The following is a 24207-nucleotide window of genomic DNA, read 5'->3' as shown; positions in this document are numbered from 1 at the left end:
CAATTAATAACATAGATGCTTCCTACATCAATGCAAGGGTTTTTTTCCATCAATGTAGTTTATCCACCTCTCAAAGAGGTGGTCACTAGGTTGACTGAAGAATTCATCTGTTGACCTACCTGCATCTACATGGGGTTAGCTCAGCGTAGCTACGGCATTCAGAGCATATTTTTCACAGCCCTGAGCAATGTATCTAGGTTGACCTAATTTTTAAGTGTAGATGAGGCCTACACAAACACCTTGAATTGTGCTCAAAAGCAAATATGAAGTCAAGACCACATACAGAGCATGGATGTAATGTGCTTTGCAGAGATCACAACTCTAAGCAACTGGTCTGACATATTCTACGTTAAGTAACACTTTAGAGTGGTCTTCAAGCATATCCCCAAATAGAGTGAATCACAGGAAGTGACAAAGACTTGACTATTCATAGTGAGGTCCATTTCTGAAAAGAAAGTTTGCAGTCACTTTGGTAACTGGAGTTATGGCCACTACTTCTACCCTGTAATTCAGAAGCAGACAATGGTCCAAAAGAACTTTTAAGTTGCAAACCTATTTGATCAAGAGAAGAGGGAAACAGATACCCCCACCAGTATTGTGGATTTTATCTTTTACCCACCACATTATCTTTGTCTTGTCCAGATCAAACTTCAGACAGCTCCTCTCATCCACACTCCTGTGGTTTTTGTCTAGTGTAAATGGAAAAAAGTTATCGAAATGAATGTCATTAGCAATAATGGTGGCACTGCAGCACAAAACACCTCAAAATGGGGGCTTAGCAGCCTAACAAACAGGATAAATTAATTGTACTTTGTTACCTTGAAATCCTTGTGTCAATCCCTCAAATTAAATCCTTTGACTTAGAAGCCATTTGTGCCAGTTAGGTAAAACCTGCATTGGGATGAGGAGGAAGCTCTGCACTGTCTCAAGAGACTTTGGGTCAGAAATCAGTCTCTGAAAGCTCCAAGCTTTCCAGTGCACTGGTAGAGTGCTTCCCACTTGTACATGTCTTTGTGGGACATGGCTTATTTGCACCATTATGGAAGCCAGCCCACAGAAGGTAGAAGGTGAACCACGATGCTTTAGTTATAGTTCATGTTAGGGGCGGGTTTTCTCTGCCCTGCCTTTGGGGATGCTCAAGAAGCAATTTTGCTTCCTCACAGACCCACATAAAGACCAATATGATTGTTGTTGTAATTTGTGATCAATTATATTATCCACATTAACTATTCTTTGACTATCCCTGTTGTTGAGCTGTATCATTGGATACGTAGCCTGTAGTGGAGATGTCTGGCAGAAGCAGAAATCATGTTTAACATCAAGTTGTTTTTTTAAACATTTAATACATACAAAATAAACATCAGAACTTCCAAATCTCAATCCAATTTTCCCTGTGCCAGGAGCATTCTGTAATGATCAGTTATAGTGACTGTGTGTCTCATGTACACTGGCAGAACTGTTGTTAAGGGTCATAGAGCAACCATTAATTGGGACCCTGAGTACAAAAAAAGAGACACTTTCCTGTCCAGGTACTTATTCACCAAGGTACTTAAGCACATGCCTAACTTTAAGCACAGAATTAGTCCCATTTAAATCAATGGGACTACCCACCTGCTTAAAGTCAGGCACATGCTAAAGTGCCTTGCTGACCTGGGACCACAGAGTGTGGCTGAAATGTTCAGTCCCTCCAATGTGCATTGGTTGTTTTTGACTTTATCTGCCTCTTAGGAATCTCCAGTAAAGCCGTGAAATCACATTATGTTCAAATTAATCTCATGTTGTCGTGTCTATATTATATAGGTCAGACTAGATGATCAGAATGGTCTCTTCTGACCTCTAAATCTATCTATCTCCTTTTGGAGTAGAAGGTTGGAAGAAGGCAGGAGATGATACTCTCAAAAGACATATTGTCCCAGACACCACAAAATACCCTCTCTTTCCTTCTTTCTTAATTTCTTTTCTTTTCTCCATTCCCCCTGTATTTTCCTGTGGAGCAGTTGAGCAATAAAGGATGTTTATGACCTAGTTAATGTCCTCTGAATTTGTGTTGCCTCTACTGGTTACCCCAGAAATTATCAATAATGTTTTCCCTATCCCCTTTAATAGCTTTGTTTAGGCTACTTCCCACGTCTTAGGAAATCTACTATCTTTCTCTGGTGATACTTACTTGCTGAGTAGGAGTAGCCAAACAGGACTCTTAAAGGCAATTAGTAACCAAATAGATGAGTGACTTCAGTATATGACGAGATTTTCCCAAGCTTGCAGATGAACTACCCATTTCAGGATTTAGCTTTAGTGGAAGGCTAGTCAGCAATTATACTAGACATGCAAAATTAAAATTAATTAGGACTTTTAGTGCACTCAGAGCCTGATTCGGTCACCCTTAGTGTGCAATAATAACTGCAGGAGGAAGTTAAGGGGAAGGAAAGCTCTGAAAAGATCCTCATACCAAATTTCGCCTACATCATTCTATCAGAGGAATAGGATTTGTCTTCTGTGTAATGACAAGTGGGTGTGCCTCTAAACTTGGAGGATCCAGATTTCACTCACTTGGTGTCTCTGACATCATTACCATAAGTGTATTAGTTCGCAAGTTGTTCATAGTCTTTCTGAAAAAGAACTATGTAGGCGAGACCTGAATTTCTAATAATGAAAGCAAGCAGAACCTCCTTTCTTCTCTCCCCTTCTTCTTCTCCTCCCTTTAAAGAAAAAAAAGTGCAGGCTTTCTTTATACCTTTTAAATTGTCATAGTTTGAGAACACTTGAAAAACATTGTAGACTGTGTCTGGCCAGTGTGGTCCAGTGACTAGACACCTGGCTGGAAGTTGGGAAATGTGAGCTTTATTCCTGGCTCACCCAGAGAGTGGGGTGGATCAAGCACCTCTGTTTCCTCCCCCCCCTTTATCTGCCTTGTATTTTAGACTTAAGGGAAGAGACCGTCTCTTACTATGTTTGCATAGTACCTAGCATAATGAGGCTCTGATCTCAGATGGGGCTTCTAGGCATTACTGTACTACAAATATATCATCATCATCATCATCATTCATCTCTGCAACTGAAAGAATGCAAGATTTGTTTCTACTACTTTATCATTCCCATCATTGTTGCTGATTCTTTCTGAGCTAAAATAATAATGAACAAAAATTAAAAGAATAGTAATAATGTCCTCACTGGGCTGAGGTACTGCTATGAAGAGTGGCTGGAGTGGTAGAAGCAGCACCCCAGTATTAGTGTGGGTACAGGAGTGAGTCTGGCTCATTAGATCTGGCTTCTTGATTGGAAGCGAGGCTTTTGGCATGGAAATGGGACAGGATTATCTCTGTTACAGATTGTCAGAATCATTTTTTATGGAACACAACTCTTCCAAGGATTGTTCCAAATCCACATAACACTTTTGAGTGCTAATATCTGCACTGGGATCTTTGCATTAACAGATGAATATGTAAAAACACATTTCCCACCATCTGCTTAGTAGCTCCACATCTGGGGAGTTTTCAGGGAGTGAGTCCATGGCCCACAAGGTCCTTGGACTCCTAAAATTACTTCCAAATTTTGCAATAACTTGTGCTTCCGAAATGGACTACAGCTAAGCAGTTCTCAGATGATATAAATAATGTTCAATATAGTGTTGTAAAACCACTCTCTGGTCTTTTTAACTTTACAGATTTAAAAAATATTATTCTGTGATTACAGAAGAGAACACAAACACATTATATGTGTAAAGTGATCTCATAAATACCGGTGCTGCTGAGGAAAGGAATGAACTAACGATGGGATCAAGCCTCTAATTTAGAATTAGTATTTAACCCCTCCAGAGTTAAGGGGTGTTTGGAAATGTTACTATTTAAAATTACTAGTAGTTGTATATTAATTCCAAACACCCATTAACTGTGGGGTTTTAGAAATGGGTTTTAGGTCAGACTCTTCCCTTGGATAAGCACTGTCTCTACATTTCAGATAAAGAACCTGAACCATTTTCATTGGATTGCCTGTACCTCTACATTGTAGCAATATCAATAATGAAGAGCTGTCATGATTTCCCCTATAGGGGGGACTCGTAGGAACCCCTCTGTAAGGATATTAAAACAGGGAATATTGATATAGATCTGTGCCAGTACTATAATTAGCAGCTGGCACTTTTGGCACTTAGCAGTTGGCATGTTTCAGATTGTTCTGAGGTACTGGGTTTCTGGGAACAAGTATACAGACCCTAATCCTAGAGTCCTGTACAAATTAATGGGCCAAATTCTGGCCCACACTATAGGCCTTTTGCATCCCTATAGCCATGAAAGGGTCGAAACAGGCAGCTGAGGATTCCCCCAACATGAAGGTCCAGAGCATAATCCCTGGTTGGCATCTCAGCCCCAAGAGAGATTTGACATCAGAAATTAGAGCTGCCCTATCAAAGGTGCACTTGGGAATAGGTCTCCAGCATACATAGCAACTGAACCAGTTTTCTAGTACAAACCTATTAATCAGCTTAAATGTCAATTAAAGACCACAAAGCTTGGGTCTTCACTGCTTTACTCCAGTTGCACTCCATACACTCTAGTATTGTAGCTCCATTGATTTCAGTGGCCTCACATAGGCATAAATCAAGGTGAATCAAGCCCTATGTCCTAACTTCTTATTGAACATGATATCCCAGCAAGAATCCAGAAGAGACTAGCATCAGCTATGCGTACACTATAAAAATATGAAGAATCCCATTTAAGAACAGAGATCTATTCTGCTAGGCAAGGGACCTTCATTGCTTCAATATATTATGTCAAAATTTTCAACTGGTTTAAATCAGTGCAGCTCCACTGAAGTCAGCTGAGGATCTGGCCCTCCGTTTTTCAAAAATAACATAATGAAAAATTCAGTCACAATCAGTGTCCTCGCTTGCTTTTTTTTTTTCCTGGACTTCTGTATATTTTCTGTGGTCTATGGTGCTTTGCTAGTGATAAAAAGTTTTCAAACCTTTGGGCAATGTAAATATGCAAATCTTTCCAACAATTCAAGTCTCATCCTAGTACAGGCCAAACCTGCAAAGTTAATTTCCCAATGCACCTGAGGCAACACTTAACCTTTGCAAAACTTCCCACTTTTCAACAGACAAATGGTGCAATCTGGAAAAAATCGAGCCTTGAATCATCAAAGAGTAAACTTTCAGTTCCGCTACTGGCTTTAAGAATTCAGCTTGGTTTCCAGAGTTCAACATGTTATCAAACAATTCTGGGAAAAGCAGGATAATCCTGCATACAAAAGGCTAATGTTTTCTAGAGAAGCCATATACGTTCTTGGGAAGTCTCTAATACAATTCTCAATTCATTCAGAAAAGAAAAGAGATTCATTCATATTATTTGTGGAAGATTCCAATAATTAGAGATGGGCCCAAACCATGAAGTTTGGAACTGTGCCTGGTTTCTTACTTCCTCCAACTTCAATAGACTCATAGACTGCCCGAGAGCAGCCCCCAGCCTGTGACCCCGCCCCCAGAATGTGCTGCCCAGGTCAGGTGAAGGGTGCGGGGCTCCCTAGATCAGTCTAGGCTTCCTGGATGGCTCTAACCACGGCCCAGCTCCAGCTTCCAGCCTGGCTAGGTGACAGAGCCATGGGGTAGGACCACAGAGAGGCAGGGCCCTGAGGGAAGAGGAAGAGCGGGGTGGGGCCATGGAGGGAGGTAGACCCTTATGGCCTCCCCACTTCTACCAAGATTATGGCACTCCTGCCTCAGATCATCCTAGTACCCCTTCTCTGAACCTGTTCCAGTTTGAATTCATCTTTCTTAAACATGGCAGACCAGAATTGTTCACAGTATTCCAGATGAGGTCTCATCAGTGCCTTGTATAATGGTACTAACATTTCCCTATCCCTACTGGAAATATGTTGCCAGATGCATCCTAGGACTGCATTAGCCTTTTTCACAGCTGCATTATATAGGCAACTCATAGTCATCCTGTGATCAACCAATATACCCAGGTCTTTCTCCTCCTTTGTCATTTCCAACTGATACATCACCAGTTTTTAGCACAAATTCTTGTTGATAGTCCCTAAATGCACAACTTTGCACTTTGCACTATTACATTCCATCCCATTTCTATTGCTCCAGTTTACAAGTATTCCAGTTAAGACCCTTCACTTCTAATTCCATGTATCAGAGGGTAGCCGTATTAGTCTGGATCTGTAAAAGCAGCAAAGAATCCTGTGGCACCTTATAGACTAACAGACGTTTTGGAGCATGAGCTTTCGTGGGTGAATACCCATGCATCTGAGGAAGTGGGTATTCACCCACGAAAGCTCATGCTCCAAAACGTCTGTTAGTCTATAAGGTGCCACAGGATTCTTTGCTGCTTCTAATTCCATGTTATATCTATGATCTCCAGATCATCCAATAGTAGTAACAACTCTCTGACCCTTCAGATTAAATGTATGGAGTGCAGGATTTCCAGAGCACCTCTTCCAATAGTAAAACTTGAGAAAGGGGGTTAGAGAACAGGGAAAAGTTGCATGGTACCCACAGAGTATTATTTCAGGTGTCTGTGTTTGTAGAATTAACAAGTAACTTGGTCCTTGGAATCTGTGGATCCTCTAATGTTTTTATGGATTTGAGGCCATGCAAATGAGGACACTACCATATACACCGCCTCATATTCCCTTGTGACTTGCCACTTGTGTAGGTTCTCTGTAGATATAACTGAGGGGATAGCTAGCACTCTCACTTTTGTAAAATGGGCCATGGAATATTAATGAGCCCAGGTGATCAAGACATTTATTTTTCATCCTTTCACAAGTCAGACTCCAGCACGAACTCTAACACTGAGCTGGGGCTTTGGTTCAGTACTGACTCAGAGGGAAAAGTGTCAGTACGGCATGGTTTGTGCATCAGATATAGCACAGTGGAAAATCTGGACAGTAATTTGTTAGGGTTTATTGTTTTGGAAATACATGAGTCACTTCATTTGACCCTTCTGGAATTTGTGACCCTTTTCTGCATATATTTGTTCTAGATACTCTGATGTGTAATTACTTTGGAAAGCATAAAAGGTCGTCTGCAAAGTTAGCTTATCCAGCATTTTAACAGTGGACCATTATAACCCATCTTTGTCATCTTCCTTTAGGCTTTCCCTTTAGCCAAATACTAATACAATCTACAAGGAGAAAGGAGCCATATAAATATAAAATATTCAAAGTACAGTACTGTACTATCATTACTGAACTCAAACTATTCCCCCTCCTTCCTTTCATTGAAAGTGGCTTCAGAGTAAGCTCATGAACATCATTTAATCTCTGTTATTGCAAACATTGATATCTGATATTTTCAGACTTCTCCATTTCTCCTTGCTCATAGCACCATCACAAATATATTGTTCCTTTACTGTTACATTTTTAAATTGTTCTTACTCAATAATGCTTGCTCTTTTTCGATATGTAATAATGTACATGTTCCTCATTCATCAAACACCCCATAAGCTTACCCTTGTATGTCCTTCACTGCTGATTTTTTTTCTCTTCTTTTCTCCCCATCAGTGCCTAAAATTTAAATAAAACATTGAACTAAAAATTTTAATAAAAGTAATTTTCTAGCATTACAAACTTTAACCAGACTCCAGATCTTTTGTTAAGACTATACAGGAATATAATGGAGTGAGCTGAGACAATGTATGAACTAGGAAATAGACATGAAAGAGTACTAAGGCTCCTTTTTGCTTCTTTTTTGAATATCAGGAGCTCTCCTCCAATATTAATTGCAGATTATGTCTAGGCAGTCTGGAAAGGGAGAATAAAATGATTAGTTACATGCTAACATACATATTTAGGAGGTGCTATGATAAATATATCAGTCATTATGACAGTCTATGCTATTGCAAGGGAAAAAGTATGCTTAATGGCAGGGGCGGATCTAGGTATTTTGCCGCCCCAAGCATGGCAGGCAGGCTGACCTTCGGCGGCTTCCCTGCAGGAGTTCCCCGGTCTCGCAGATTTGGCGGCACTCCTGCGGGAGGTCCGCCGAAGCTGCGGGACCAGTGGACCCTCTGCAGGCATACCGCCCAAGGTCAGCCTGCCTGCCGCCCTTGCGGCGATCGGCAGAGCGTCCCCCGTGGCTTGCTGCCCCAGGCACGCACTTGGCGTGCTGGTGCCTGGAGCTGCCCCTGATTAGTGGCCTCATCTATCAGGCTCTTCAGAGATCCCCAGCTCCTTTCTCCCCCTTGCAACAGCAGGGTTGGGGTGAGGGGGTCCTTGCTGTCAAGGTTCAGAAGACAGTTGGCTTATGGGATAATACCGGTGGTGTCCTGTTCCCCCTCTTTAGAAATAGCAGGATTGTGAGTGCAAGGCATCCATTTTGAAGCACTTGGAGGAGAGGAAGGAGATCAGGAACAGTCAACATGGATTCACCAAGGGCAAGTCATGCCTGACCAACCTGATTGCCTTCTATGGTGAGATAACTGGCTCTGTGGATATGGGGAAAGTGATGGATGTAATATATCACAGTATTCTTGCCAGCAAGTTAAAAAAGTATGGATTGGATGAATGGACTATAAGGTGGATAGAAAGCTGGCTAGATTGTCAGGCTCAATGGGTAGTGATCAATGGCTCGATGACTAGTTGGCAGCCGGTATCAAGTGGAGTGCCCTGTGGGTCAGTTCTGGGGCCTTTTTTATTCAACATCTTTATTTATTATCAGGATGATAGGATTAATTGCACCCTCAGCAAGTTTGCAGATGACACCAAGCTGGGGGGTTGAGATAGATACGCTGGAGGGTGTGGATAGGGTCCAAAGTGACCTAGACAAATTGGAGGATTGGGCCAAAAGAAATCTGAGGTTCAACAAAGACAAGTGCAGAGGCCTGCACTCAGGAAGGAAGAATCCCATGCACTGCTACAGGCTGGGAACCAACACGCTAAGCAGCAGTTCTGCAGAAAAGGACCTGGGGATTACAGTGGATGAGAAGCTGGATATGAGTCAGCAGTGTGCCCTCGTTGCCACGAAGGCCAACAGCATAGTGGGCTGCGTTAGCAGAAGCATTGCCAGCAGATCGAGGGAAGTTATTATTCCCCTCTATTCAGCACCTGTGAAACCACACCTGGAGTATTGTATCCAGTTTTGGTCCCCCCCACTACAGAAGGGATGTGGACAAATTAGAGAGTCCAGCAGAGAGCAACAAAAATGATTAGAAGACTGGTGCACATGATTTATGAGGAGAGGCTGAGGGAACTGGGGTTATTAAGTCTGCAGAAGAGAAGAATGAGGGGGGATTTGATAGCAGCCTTCCCCTACCTGAAGGAGGTTCCAAAGAGGATGGACTAGACTGTTCTCAGTGGTGGCACATGACAGAACAAGAAGCAATGGTCTCAAGTTGCAGTGCGGGAGGTCTAGGTTGGATATTAGGAAAAATGTTTTTGCTAGGAGGGTGGTGAAGCACTGGAAGCACCTAGGGAGGTGGTGAAATCTCCATCCTTAGAAGTTTTTAAGGCCTGGCTTGACAAATCCCTGGCTGGGGTGATTTAGTTGATGTTGGTCCTGCTTTGAGCAGGGGACTGAATCAAATGGCCTCCTGAGGTTTCTTCCAACTCTAATATTCTATGACTGTATGATTCTAAGGCTGCTGTCAGCTCTGATAGACAGAAAGCAGCCTGGTTCTTTACTCATCTCATCTCCAGCGACAGCAGGGGATCCCTTCACCTCACCTCATCATTGCTTCTAGGCAACTTTGCTTCTTTCTGATGCTATTGTACTAATTTAGATTAAATAAATTAGCCCAAAGAGTCAAAAGTGTTAACATGACCCAGTCACTGTCCAGTGTTAAATGGTGTTAAACAAGGTTTGGGGTTTGGCATATAGTGATCCCAACCTGCTTAGTACCATGGCAAACACATAGTTCATTTTTGTTAACCTTTTATTTATGACACAGGGGAAAAAATGGGAAATAAAGATTAAAGCATTTGAAATGTAAAGTATTAAATTTTTTTTGTGTTAACAGCATTTCTTGTTCCCTTTTACTTTAACTTTAGAGCATTTTTAGAAGGAAACCCCCCCTTGTTTGACTCTTTCTTAGATAGTATTAAAGATGGTCATAACTGTGCTTTTGAGGAAAAGAGTAGCAGCTTCCGTCTCTGCTGTTGATGCTCACTTGCAGCCTTGCACCTGAAAACACAGGCCCAGCACATGGTCTGATCAGCCATTCCGAGACCTGTCAAACTTGTACAAGTATTCTGCTGTTTAGGGTTTTGCTTTTTAGCCGCCTTTCTGGTCAGAGGCTTGGAGCAGTGTGGCAACATATGCAGTCTTGGCCAGCTAAGCCAGACCTTCATTAGACCAAAGGAACACAGAGAGAAATAGGAAAGGGAAGAAATAAGTTGGGAAGGGAAAGGACACACCCTGCAGGAGACAAAATAGCACATTCCAAGTAATGTTCGGGATTGAGCTGATGGCAGTGTCATCTGTGCCCCTCTCTCTGGTCTGGCCTGGTCAGGATATCTCTCAGGACAAAGACAAAGGTGTGGGGTCCCAGGAGATTGTGGGGGTGGCAGCCATAATGGTAGAGCTGGCTCCTGTCCCTTCTTTCAATCAGCCAGGAGCCAGCGTTGTGGTAGCTGGCATTTTCCCCCCAAAGCCTCTTTTTTTTCCTGAGGATCCCAAAAGCGAATGATGGGCAGAATAGCCCATCCTCTCATTATTTTGTCCACAAATTAGGCCTAATTTCCGACACACCAATTTTGGTTCATTGATTTCCAATTGCCTACCTTTCTTGTTTGAGACATGATTTTAACACAGTCCTTGAGTTATAATAGTAGTTCTTCTTTGTTTAGACTATTTTAGTCTTTTTGTCTCCCTTTTGCATCTTTTCCCATTAACATTTATCATTATAGGTTATTGTGGCATTTTATGAACTTGCACTCACTTTTCACAGCTGAGCTCACAATTAAGGCAAAGTTGTAGGTCCAGATATCACAAGATTACTCACTTGGAGCTTGGCTCTGAATTGAATTAAAATAAAAATACTTCAGTGAACTGGGATGAATAAGAATGGTTTTGTTGTGCTATGTATTCATCCATAAACTTTTTATTGAAATGTTCAATATCAAGGTACATTCCACATGTACCTTGCTTCAAAAATAACTAACAATATGGCTTTGGTAGTAGCCCGCCACAGAGTTCAGAGACATTACAGCAACAGTTATCCCTAAGGACCCAATCCTGTAAATACTTACGCATCTATTTAACCTTAAGGCTTTGAACAGTGCAGCTGAGGTCAAGTCTCACTAAGGCTGAGTTAAGTTAAGCAAGCACATGTTTGGCAGCTCAGGAGCTAAGGCCTAAATCCCTGTCTACAAGTACTGTAACTGTTTTATCCATAAGCACTCACCAGTCTATGTAAAGTAATTCAGAATATTGTTCATTGCTGTCTGCACTGACCAAGAAAACTATAGCAGCACCCTGCGAGCAAGGACATTCATTGGAAAAGGCTCTTATTAAAAAGGGTTTCAGTGACAGACAGGGCAGGGTATAATGGGAGAACAGAACTAACTGAAAACTGGGAGAGGAGGACAATGGGGGGCTCCCGGAGTGATGACTTGGCCAATGACTCCGCCCATTGAACTCCAGTGAAGTCAACAGGTCTCTGTATGCGTGCAGGGCTATGGCTGTACACAGGATGGCTGAATCGACTGCAGCTGAACTCTTGGATGACAAAGATTATTTCACAATTAATATTAATTTATATAACAACAAGGAGGAAATCTGAAATACCAGTTGGCAGTGTAGCTAGTAATTCCATTGATAATTTATCTTGAGGAATCTTTTCTTGTGTCATGCTAAATAGTGTATTTGGTAATGCTAAATAAGCATATTTATGTACTATATTGAAATAAGGACAGAGCAAGTGAGAGCTGCACAGACATATGCTGGACAAGGGGGAAAAAAACCTCTTGGATCATTATTGCTATAAAAAGCAGAAAATCATCTTGTCAAAGAACCTGTAGCCTCATAGTCAGATTTACAATTGTTTGCTCCAACTCCTTCTACTTCCCATGGGCCCCTTGTCCAGCGTTGTCATTCTTTATTATGAAACCAACATCAATTTGTTTATATCCAACGGCACTAATAATAAACTGGCAGTGAGATCAGAAATTACTGGAACAATCTGGTCATCTCAAAATTTAAAGAAACTCTAAATGCCATGTCTATAATAGTATTTGTTTCACAACAGAAAAAAAAATCATGTGACAGTCTAGTTGTTTAATGCAGGGTCAGCCTGAGGGTTTTCAGGATGGTGTGTGAAAGGAAATCTTTTGTTGCTCCAAGACTCATTTTAAATCAGCAAACAAAAATTACCTGCCGCAGTAAGACACACTCCAACCACCAAAAGCTTAGAAGCTGTAAAGAGAGACTTGTGCATTGCTTTCTACCTTCATATTGGCTGGAATACTATAGCTAGATAATGGTCTCCAACACCCCATAAGGGTTGCACTCTAACACAAAACATTAACCATGACCTCAGATGGTTTTATATCAGTTATAATCAACAGATAGGCACATCTGACTGTTGCTCATTCCATGCAGTTGGGAAGATATTCTGCCTTAACACTGAGGCAGGGCTGCCCAGAGGATTCAGGGGGCCTGGGGTCTTTGGTGGCGGGGGCCCCCACTTCGGCAGTAATTTGGCAATGGAAGGTACTTCTGCTCTGGGATTTGTCACCGAAGTGCCCCAAAGTGGGACCTGTCGCTGAAGTGCTGGGTCTTCGGCGGTAATTCGGAGGCAGGGAGCCCTTCTGTCCTGGAGCAGAAGGACTCCCCGCCGCCGAAGAACGGAGTGGAAGAAGCTCCAGGGACCCCAGCCCCTTGAGAGTTTTTGGGCCCCCCCTCTCTCCAGGGGCCCCAAAAGAGTCTCATGGGGGCCCCTACGGGACCCAGGGCAAATTGCCCCACTTGCCCCCCCCCGGGCAGCCCTGCACTGAGAGTCACTGTTAAGGTTTTGCATTTTGAGTGCCAGTTTGAAGAGGCTCATGTACGTATTACATATGGGTATCCGTTGGAGATGGACATGAAAGCCTTCTGGTGCATTGGACTGTGCTATCAACAATGTTGTAAGCAATATGGAGGTGAAAAGGAATGTACAAGTCTTTTCCCTTAATGCCTTATTTACATGCATTTTAGGTGCATGATATTTGTCCGGATGCAACTTTGTCCTTAAATATAGTTTAGGTTTGCTACGTTCCTAGTTTTTTAATACAGATTTGGTCTACCTCAGGGGATAGCTCCCCAGAGTCAGGGAAAAGGAGAGCAACCACTGCCTGGGAAGCAGAGGGAGAAACTGCACTTCTGACGCTGCTCACGACTAGGTCAACGCTCCTGAAGAACCAGAGATGGTGGATGTGCCTCAGTAAATCCCTTGTGTCTATAACATTTTATCCCTATTTAAAAGTTACTGAAAGTTATGTACAGCAAGAGCACCTCTATGTTTAGCAGTGATCACTGTAATCACTCACTTCCTGAAATAGTCCATAGTCTTTCAGTTAAGTGGCATCATAAACAAACTAAGGGCTTGTCTACATCAGAAAGTTGCAGCGCTGGTGAGGGAGTTACAGCGCTGCAACTTTGAAGGTGTACACATCTGCAGGGCACCACCAGCGCTGCAACTCCCTGTTTGCAGCGCTGGCCGTACTCCCGTTTTGTCTCGGGTGTAGAGGATCCAGCGCTGGTGATCCAGCGCTGGTAATCCAATGTAGACACTTACCAGCGCTTTTCTTGACCTCCGTGGAAGGAGGAAGCCTCTGGTAATCAAGCTGGTCTCCTTTCCCGGTTTGCTCTCTCGTTCCCGGAACCCCGAGCAAGCAGGTTTCCTTCCCTGCGGTTTGCAGGGTGGTTCGGGGAATGCAAGAGCAAACCGCGGTGAAGCTGGTCTCCTTTCCCGGTTTGCTCTCGCGTTCCCGGAACCCCCCTTGAAGCCGCCCAACAGCGCTGCAGTGTGGCCACATCTAACACCACTTGCAGCGCTGGTTGCTGTAAGTGTGGCCACTCTGCAGCGCTGGCCCTATACAGCTGTACTAATACAGCTGTAACAACCAGCGCTGCAAAATTTTAGATGTAGACATGGCCTAAGTTACATCCATTGGTCATTAGCATTAGTTTCATCTATAAGAAGCAGGTAGCATCCATAACAAGAGTAAATCTCCCACAACTTTCCCACGTCTGTGGCCAAAAGTGCCCCTTCAGCTTACAGTTGTGAAGCTTACAATGTGGTGTTTATCAGCTTGGCTACCACCCTGTTCAAGATGTAGCTGCATTTCAATGTAACTTTAGCGCCCCCGTGGCTAAGATGGAGTCTGCTCTGCAGGCAGCTTTGGCCAAGAGAAGGCACACGCAGGAATGCAGCAGGAGAAATCCCTTCCACCCCAGGGGCACCTGTTCCAAACCTCCCAGAGTGAACGCACACACCCACAGGAAAAGCACAATGGATATAACAAGGGAAATATTTATTTATAGAGGGATGAGAGGAGAAATACAACAAGGGGAAATATAGGAGGAGTAGAAGAACAGGGCTGCATCCAAGCCAAGGCCCCATGGTAGTAGAGTCTGGAAGGGCAGACACTGAGCAATGTGTCTGCACACAGAGTTGAGGAGGCCTGAGCAAAAGTTCCAGTCCAATGGTGTCTTGGGTGCTCCTGGTCGTCTTAGTCGCTAGTGAACTCTCCCCAGCAAACCCCTCCAGTGCCCTCTTCTGCTGCTCTCTGCAAAGCCACACAGAGCAACCACCTCCCCACTCAACTAGCTACAACCTCCCTCCTTATTCCCAGTGCAGAGTCACAAGCCCCAGTAATCACAGCCCCATACAGATCTGGGCAGCAGTGATACTGGGACCAGCTCCGGCCTGTCCTCCTTGGGCGATTCCTCCCTGGCACAGTGCTCCTCCTGGCTCCTGTCTTGGGCTGTCCCCGATTGGCCCTGTCCTGCTCAGGCCTCTGGCAGGTTCTCCTTGCTTCACTTTTCCAAGGCCTGCCGCCTGCCCCTCTCTCTCCCTGGAACTCCAGTGCTACTCCCTGGAGTTTCCCTCCTTTTTCTTACTCTTCTCCTCCTCCCTGGGAAAAAGATTTAAAGGGGCCATGGTCTCTAAACCCCAAAGGGGTTACATCAATAACCACTGAAGATTGTAATGCAAAGCTGATCCTGAAATCCTTATTCAGGCAAGTTCCCCCATTGACGTCAAGGGTTTCTAAGATCCAGCCCATAGTTTGTAAAGAACTTGGCGCGCTTTCAGAAAGAAAAAAGCGTTATATAAATGAAAGCAATTGGCCCAGAATGTCCTCTATTGCTGGGGACAACACAGAGCAACTTATGGATGTGAGAGATCAGAGAAACTTGGCGTAAAGGTGTCCTTCCCACTTCCTCAATCCTATGCTGGTCTAGGCCCCTGGCTCTGAGAGCAGAGTATCCTTCTATGCTGGGGTGAGCTTCTGTGTCCAGTTATACCAACTTTCAGTCCAGAATCTGCCTACGGGGGACACAGACCAGAATCTGGGCTATTGTTGTTACTCTATGCAAACAGCTGAAAATTCATCAAAAATATAAAACTTAACAAGTCATAAATGCTAATCCCTTAAACTTGATCTATATTTTGATTCCCTTGTTTTAATTTTATTATTTAGGCTTAGTTTGTTTTGTGACCAAACCAGCTGGGCAGCAGGGACAATGTTTCTATTTTGTGTGGCATTTAGTATCTGGAATGTAATGTGAAGACATTTCTCCTCCCCACACATTGTAGCTGAATGATACTGCTATGCCGATTTGAAATGAACTGATTAATCTCAGTTTCCTCTTAACATTTTGACTAAATGTCAAACATGAACAACAACATTCAAATAAAGATGAAAACACACACATGGGCAGCAGTTTTAAAATATTCTTTGGGACTGCTGGACACATTTAAATATGCGTTAGCCAAGCTGGTGAACACAGGACAGAAAGCTTGAAAAATGTTTCAGACAGTGCTGCTTTCATCCAGACTGTATAATCTATTTATAGATTACAGAAAGAGAGAGGGGCAAAGCTACCACAGGATGAGTTAACACAAAACCTCACATCAGTTGGTGTTTCAAAACATCATCTGTAAAACAACTGTGATACGATGAAATCTGGGTTCCATTTAATTCAAAACCTGAAGTATAAGAAGTGGAGGACTGGCTAAATCATACTTGTTCTGGCTCAGCTTCACCATGAAATGATTCTGGACCACCATTCCTCAACAGACTCAGAAACTGAGCTTCATTTATAAACCCAAAGGACGGTTACAAAATATTAAGTATAGGGGAAGAGTCGATGTTGCATCTGTCCCTAGTGGGTCACCCCCTTTTCCTATTTGGAGTAACAGCCTTTCCCTGCTATCAGATAACGTAGTTAGGCTTGTAGCTCAAGTGTTAGAACCCTGTGCTGCAGAGCTGAAGGTTCACGTTTCAACCATTTGAGCTACAAAACTAACTACATTACCTAAGAGCACCCAAAGACTGTTACTCCAAACCGGGGGAAGGGGTGAAGCAGCAGGGACAGACACTGGAGGCAGAGTGGTGATAAGGGCTGCTCAGTGCTCCCCCTCCGTCCCCAGGTTCCAGGGAGGGAGGATCTCCCATGTGGTCCCTTGAAGGCAGAGGGAAATGCTGCGGGAGTTATGTACTGAGTCTCATGGGTGGAACTAGACAGTTGGAATGGGAGCTCTGCAAGTCTCTCTCTTTCTCGGAAGTGAGGAACTTTATGGCCCCTGTGAGACCTGTATATCTGGGCCATGTGGTGGATGGGAGGGGTAGCCTGATCCATCTTTTCTCCACTCGTCCCATTCTGAAGCACTGGGCAGCCCCCAGGTATTCCTAGCACAGCAGTGGTAATGATGTTGCTGGGCCAAAGTGGAAGTCTGGGTTAATGTCTTTCACAGCCAGAGACCTGGATTCCAATGTGACTTGTATCATGAGAGAGACTGATTACAGTGGCTTTAAGCTTGTGCAATAGGTATTTCAGTTTGCATCACAAAACTACCACATAATATGAAGTATTGAATTCCCAGACTGCAAAGAGCTGGGAATTCTGCAGTTCAGGAGAGAGAGAGCCTGGCAAAACTGTGGGAAAGCTTGCACTGTTACTCAATGCTTGGCTTATGCCAGACCTATCAGCCTCTTACCTTCCAGAGCACTCCTGTTTTGCCAAAAATATTTAAACAAAAAACAAAGCTAAGAAACATACAGGTTTGTGGTTTTTTTCCCCAGTCAAATTTAATTTTTTTCCTATAAAAAGACAATAAATTACATTTCACAAAAGTGTTTAGGTCAGGATGTTCTTCTCGCTCTTCCGTTAAAAATATGTGATTATACAGTGTAAAGTATCAAATTTAGCTGGCCACGGTTACATACAGTAAATTCCAAAATGGGTCAATACTAGTATTAAGTGTGTGCACGTATGGGGGAATTAGTTTCATCCTGGCACACAGACAAGTATAACAATCAATTTTTTGTCTAACTTTGCACATGATACTCATAATTTAAGCTGTATTTAAACAGTGGCCAAAAAAAAAAAAGGGGGGGGGGTGTCAAGTGAGATTTTCAAAAGCACCTAGGTGAGTTAGGAGCACAAGCCCCATTGACTTTCAAGGAAACTTGTGCTTCTAAGTCACTTAGGCACTTCTGAAAAGCCAACTTTTAGAATGTTCTAAAAGTTAGGCTTTGGTTTTTATTGTCTATATTTTAGATAGAGGCACTGCGAGAAGATATTTAAAATAACCACTTTCATTTAGTACTAAAATCAACTTATAATGCCTATTGATATCATTATGGCCCAAATAATTGAACTCCTCAGCAAAGGGATTTAAATAGAACATCGAAGTCTTTGCAATACTGACCTAAGCTGGGCTTTTTCTCTTTTTGGTTTTAAATGCACTATACAATCAGTTACCAATTACTAACAACCCATCTTAGGCCACTGGGCTTTAATATTTAGGTAGAACAAGAAATAGACTAGAGATAGATGCCTTGCCAGGGACTCCTCTTTCAGGAGTTTTTTGTTGAATGGTAACATTTCAGTGTTGCTTGTGAGCCAAGTTACTAGAAGTCTCAGTCAAAAGATTACAGGCATTTTGCTAATTCTTGGGAAAACAGATAAGTGAAGAGGCCGTATCTATGTCAGGGTCATCAGTTTTTATAAGGCCTACCCCAACTCCCATCTTTCTTTGTACACAACAGCAAAATCAGCTGCAGCATATACCTGACAATCTCCTTTTAAATGGGAGGTCTCTAGATTTAAAAATCTGGAGCTATGTTTGAAAGTATATACTTGAAGCAATCATTTGGTTTCCCCAAGAACAGCTAGAGCAAGAAAACAAGGTGGTATGTTCACCTTTAAATATATTTCATTATGCTAGTTCCCTTTTTCTGATAATGTACCCCCAATATGCTAGAAATAATTGCTTTAACTTGCTTATCATAACTTGTACAGAATCAAACCAATTTATAGGTTTTTTAATAATTGCAAAAAGAACCGTCTATACTGGAAGCGTTTAAACCACCAATATTCTTCAAAAAGGTAAATCACACTGGGTGAAATCTTGGCCATATTGAAGTCAATGCGAGTTTTGCTGTTGACTTCAATGGAGCCAAGATCTCACCCACTGGGTCAAATTCAGACCTGCTCCAACACCATTAACACTGAAGTCCCCATATACACCTGCTTTGAACATGCCCCACTAGTAACCTAAGTCTGAGAGGGTAATGAGCATCTGCAACTGCAGTTAACTTCAACAATAGTTAAAGGGCTCTCAATACCTAGCAGGAGGCATCTTGCCACATCAGTCTCTGTCCTTTTAGATGAGAAGTCCTCAAATATCGAGGCTAAGGCTACACCCAGGGCCAGCTCCAGGGTTTTTTCTGCCCCAAGCAGGAGGGGGAGGAAAGAAAAAAAAAATAAATAAAGACAGCGATCGCAATCTGCGGGACTTCGGCAGCAGCTCTACTGCTGCTGTTTCATTCTTTGGCAGCGGGTCCCTCCCTCTGAGGGGAAGCGAGGGACTCGCCGCCCAATTGCCGCCGAAGAGGACGTGCTGCTCCTCTCCTTTGGCCGCACCAAGCACCTGCTTCCTGCACTGGTGCCTGGAGCCGGCCCTGGATACACCACTGAGCTTACATCGGTGCAGCTGCACCAATGCTGCTGCACCACTGTAATGCTGTAGTGCAAATGCTCTAAGATGATGGATTGGGCTCAATATTGCAGTAAACATGCAAACAATCCTGTAGGCAAACACCCTTGCTGACTGCATAAAATACTGCAGGATCAAGATCATTGTGAGCCAATGAGAAAAGGGTGCGTAAAATATGCTGCAGAGAACTAAGAAATACCAAAGATAAGGGCACACAGGAGAATGACAAGCATGGGCAAGCATTTCTCTCTGGTATAGGACATATGGTACATGTACACAGCAGTCCTGCTTGAAAGGCACGAAGAGTTGTGCAAGGTAAAAAGAAAAGTAAAGTAGTTGCTTTGAAGCAGTTCTTTCATTCCACAGTGACTACTCCTGACCTACTCTCTTATATTTCTTGCATATTAAGCAATACTATGGAAGGCCTGGGCCCTCTACAGCTTGAGGACCTCCAGCCATGACATTAATATGACCTTGATCACCTCTAAAATCTCAGGTTATTTATTAGAGAAATACAATAAAATTATTCTAGACTATGCCTTCCATTCTACTTTCAGATAAAAGAACAAAAATTCTTACCCCCAATTAAGTTCTCTTTTCCCAGTTCTCAGTTTCTCTCAATCACCCACATCATAACTATTGAAACATTCAAGTTTTCTCCCTTTAATTATTCTAGAATTCAGTTTCTCAGAACACCATTCCACTCAATTTACCCCTGTCAATTTTTTATTACAGCCTCAAAATTTGGCTACTAGCTGTGCATAGGCATATGACAGGAAAGCTCTGGGCAGAGAGTGAGCATTATGCTTCCCCCAAAACCTGCAAAGAAAAAACATTCCCCAGCCACCCTGCAACAAAAGTGTTCTGGGTCAGATGTGTGCATATGCATGTGCTCATCTGACAAGAATTATCTGTGCAGGGAGATGTGGGGGGCTGGCGCATACTCTGTCCTCACAACAAGAGTGCACAATACTACTACTTGCATAGCACTGATTGTCTGTTTTGGGCTGTTTCCACAATGGGCCCAAACCTGACCCACAGACTTTACGGTATCCAAGTTCTCTTCCACCAACTCAGACTCCAATTTCCTCTCCAATCTTCCACCCTCTGATACTTCTAACCAAAAGCACCTCTAAATTCATTTTTCATTTTGGCAAGAGGCAATGAAATCTGACATTTGTTTAATTCCATCACCTGGCTGATGAAGCGCTAGGATTGTCTGATATAGAAACATCACACCAACAATTCCCTCTCTGAATATGTGCATTCACACTTCTGTGTGCTGCGGGTGTGAGACTGTGATTCCATTAGATGCTCTCTCAGAGAAGTTACTGTTCCATCACTCAGAAACCAGCATTACACCTGCATTATGTGGCATTTAACAGATACTGGCTATGGGGCAATTGCTTTACAGAGACACTCTTCTCCCACCAAAACGGAGGATTACCCATTCAGAACTTCCTCCCAGTGAAGACAATGGGAGTTTTGCCATGGGCTTCAATGGGAGCAGAAATGGACCCTTGGTGGACTTGATCTCCTCAGTCTTTGTGGTTTATATATGTGCATTTCCAATTATGTGCATACTTTCATAAAAGCCTAAGGGCATCCCTATAAGGTAGTGCCTTGTTATGACTCACTGCACATTGATAGACTCAGATTTTCAGAGTTGCACATGTGCAACTGTACCTTCAGTCAGAGTAATTCTAAGTACATGTGACCAGTTAGCCACCTAGCTGATCATCTGCGGGCACAGTTGTGCATGGTGATTGCATATACAGATGATGCATTTGCAATTTTGCACTTGTGATTCTGAAACTGCGCCATATTGCATAAAATATACAGCACGTGTATTTTGTGTATTAGATTATAGTGCATTTAATACCGAATATTAAGCAGCTACACTGAAACATGATTTTTAAGTTTTCACACAATCTTAATTTGTTATTTTTGTCCGTTTGCCTGTATTGTACAGCCCTGTGACTATACTGTCACAACACGTATAGAATGGATGTTTGAAAAGCACAGTTTTCCTACAGCAAGGAATTTTCAGTCTGAAATCCTGCAGGGGCACAAGAACTACACGGGACATACAGGAATGCTCTGCACACTTGTGTCCAACGTACATATATGAAGTACACTTGCCCATGAAAATACACAACACATCTCTATTCTAATCGTAACAGTTATAGGACTTGGAACGAGGTGGATCCTGGTCCAACTGCCAGTTGGACCATCAACTTGCTCTGTAACTTCGGACACCCCTCATTACTTGACCTATTCTCGAAGGCCAGACAGTGTGCCGGCAGCATCCCGGTTGCAGGTAGAAGTGGTATTGATTTCTTATGCTGTTTCCATAGCTGAGGTTTCTTGCATATGTATTTTAAAAGGTTACACAAAATTATATTAACAGTATGCTGTCATCTGATTGGCTATAAATTAGCTTTACAAATACAACCCTTTTGCCAGTAACAGTCCCAAACAGCATAGGAAAATTAGTGCAACTGTCACTGTAGAATATTGCGAGGGTTTGTTTGCTAATAAGGGCAGGAAGAAAAGAATTTGGTAGCATAAAGCTAAAAAGTAACTACTAAAAGTGAAGAAGGGCGGCATGTTTTATCCACGTGGAAATATTTCTCTACAAAATAAAAACATTTTGGCCAAAATCATCCCCGATGTACTTTCAAAGTCAGTGGAGTTGGGCCATTTACAAATTTGGCCCACTTTATCTATTGTGATGTAGCCTTTCCAAAGATGTGATTACTTACAAACCCCTGAAAACTGTTACTAAGACACAGTTATCCTTTGCTTTCAAAGGAGCAGATTTTCTCAGGAAGAAATTGACAGACAGGAGGTTCTCAGCTTTTAGGATAGAGTTGCTAAAGTCTGTTGTCAAACCTCAAAATACTACTTGTGAAAGCCAGCATAAGTGTTTTCACAGCAAAAACTGTGCGGTCAGATTAGCCAGTCCTAGGATGATTATAAAGATATGAACGATGAGCATTGACCACGTCAGCTGCCCTGACTGATGCAAGGAGATCATGTAGATGAGGGATGGATACACAAATACAAAGGCCAGACCACATGTTGCTCCAGAATATCTGCAAAAAAATAAAAGTGCTTTCTGTTAACTCTGGTTCCTTGGGGTTTTCCCAAAACAGTCTTGTTGAATAATGATTATTTCCTGCCACAGCCAAAAAAAAAATCATCATTTTCTGTTCCTCGTTATCTGCCTCCTCCTCCAATGGCATTTAGTTACTTGATAAAGCATTTCCCCCCAGAGTAATCCTACTGCCACATGTGCCAGATGCTTCTGGAGACAGACTTCCTAACTTTGATATTGATGTATTTTGTTTTTGGTTGAGGAATCTGTTTACATATATGTCAGAACAAGGCCAGACAATATCTTCTGTTACTGTTTCATGTAATTATCGAAGATATGAATCTGGTAACATCCCAGGGGCTTAAACAAAATGTGTATGAGCTTCTAAAAAGCATTTCTCTGGTACTGCAAGAACATGAAGTGAGACCAACCCATAACTATTTAAACCCTTTCCTACTCCTCCTTCCAGTGATGACTCCCAGCCTGACTCTCTGCTAGCTACCAAAGCGCTCTCACTACCCTCTCCCAGTGCCACTCTGGCTCTTTGACAGCTATCAAACCCCTGGTGCTACCAAGTATTCATTATTCACAGGCATTTTTTCCTATTCAACAAGTTTCAGTTGTCCAATCAGGGAGCAGAAACAACAACATATTACTTAGGTGACCAATCGCATGCCAAAGAATAACAAATAGGTGAACCACACAGTTCATGAACCACCCACAGGCTGAAAATTGTTTGCCCAAAACTGTTTGGCAACTATCAGTAATGAACACATTAGCAAAAATCAGGATCAATTTGCAAACAGAAAAACATGCCGAATACACCATGTAATTTATGTTCAGTGACTAATCTGACTAGTTCTATTATCGGAGGATAGAAGTTTTCCTGAAAAATAAAATTAAATAGAGATTATAAAAAAAATAGACAAAAGGAGTGTTAAAAAAAAAAAAATCTGAGTCCGCCAGTTTCAGAAAATGAGTGAAGAGTAGCTATAGTGGCCCCAATACCAATTGCTGTGGTTTTATAATAGCATATTCCTGTTTTTTTAATGCCTTCCTTTTCTGGTTGTTGTGTAAAAACCCAGACTAGCAGGGGAAACTGACTATTCCCAAAGCATTTCCAAATGCAGAAAGTAAACCCTCCGGAAAAAATTGACAACATATTTTCTCAATCTCTCTCAATTACAGGAATCACAGGAGTTAATTGCAATAGTAGGTTTAAATAAAAATCAGTCAGATGTGTGATTTTTATTTTGGCCTTCCTTTTGCCTCTGATTTTTTATTTATTCATTTTTGCTGTTTTTAATCACAATTTAAGAACTGATTTAAAAAAAAGAGACAGTCTTTAAAGATTAAAACAAAACAACCACACACCTCCACAGAAACCATTGGTGGTAACATACACATAGGGCCATACAGTAATTTAGTGACTTTATGCTGAAAAATGATGCATCTGATTCAGAATAAGCAGGTCAATTATGGTGATCCTGGATGAGATCTGAAGGAAACTTATTCCCAATTCCCATCTGTCTGGCAATCATCTTAACCCTCTGAATGTCCCTTTCCAAGAACTAAGATTAAACTGAGCTCCATATGTCAACCTCTGATATCACTCTAATTTTTTGTATATTGATTATAAACAATAATAAAAAGAAAACAGATTTATCTCTGAGAAATTGTCCGACACCAAAAAGTAAATTTTATTAATATTCAGGATTAGTTCAGAGTACAAAGTGTACCTACCTTATGATACCTCCTATATTTGGATAGAATATGGCCATTGTCACTCCAAGTCCTACAATTGCTATGTTTAGAACCAACACATGGAAAATACTAGAGAGAGGGGAGAGGAAAAAACAGTTAATATGTGTAATACCACTATGAAATAAGAACATCGTTCACTTATTGTATTACAACTTAAATGTACATCCAGCAGGAGTGTTTCTACTAGCA

The 24207-nt window shown here is 42.3% G+C and overlaps 1 protein-coding gene and 1 long non-coding RNA gene across 10 annotated transcripts in view; both read right to left on the bottom strand.

Annotated features, from left to right (window-relative positions):
• Positions 1 to 46: 46 nt before the first annotated feature.
• On the bottom strand, positions 47 to 11325 carry LOC115653520. Its single transcript, XR_004000941.1, has 3 exons — positions 10887 to 11325; positions 7461 to 7515; positions 47 to 689 (listed from the first exon to the last, which is right to left on the bottom strand). It is a non-coding gene; the product is annotated as an uncharacterized LOC115653520 (long non-coding RNA).
• Positions 11326 to 18929: 7604 nt separating this feature from the next.
• Positions 18930 to 24207, bottom strand: part of SLC38A9 (solute carrier family 38 member 9) — a 76569-nt gene continuing 71291 nt past the window's right edge. For 8 of the 9 annotated variants that reach the window (XM_030566473.1, XM_030566470.1, XM_030566468.1 and 5 more), the window contains 2 exons: positions 23998 to 24087; positions 18930 to 22252 (listed from right to left, as the gene is read on the bottom strand). In XM_030566473.1, the coding sequence (XP_030422333.1) occupies positions 22087 to 22252; positions 23998 to 24087 (256 nt within the window). In that variant the 3' untranslated portion in view covers positions 18930 to 22086. Of the gene's footprint in view, positions 22253 to 23997; positions 24088 to 24207 lie in introns of those variants that run through there. The other variant, XM_030566469.1, reaches the window with a different exon arrangement.

The sequence above is a fragment of the Gopherus evgoodei genome, chromosome 6, assembly GCF_007399415.2.
Source record: "Gopherus evgoodei ecotype Sinaloan lineage chromosome 6, rGopEvg1_v1.p, whole genome shotgun sequence".
Taxonomy (NCBI): Eukaryota; Metazoa; Chordata; order Testudines; family Testudinidae; genus Gopherus; species Gopherus evgoodei.
The sequence above is the reverse complement of the archived record's forward strand: the minus strand, read 5'-3'. Positions and strand labels throughout refer to the sequence as shown.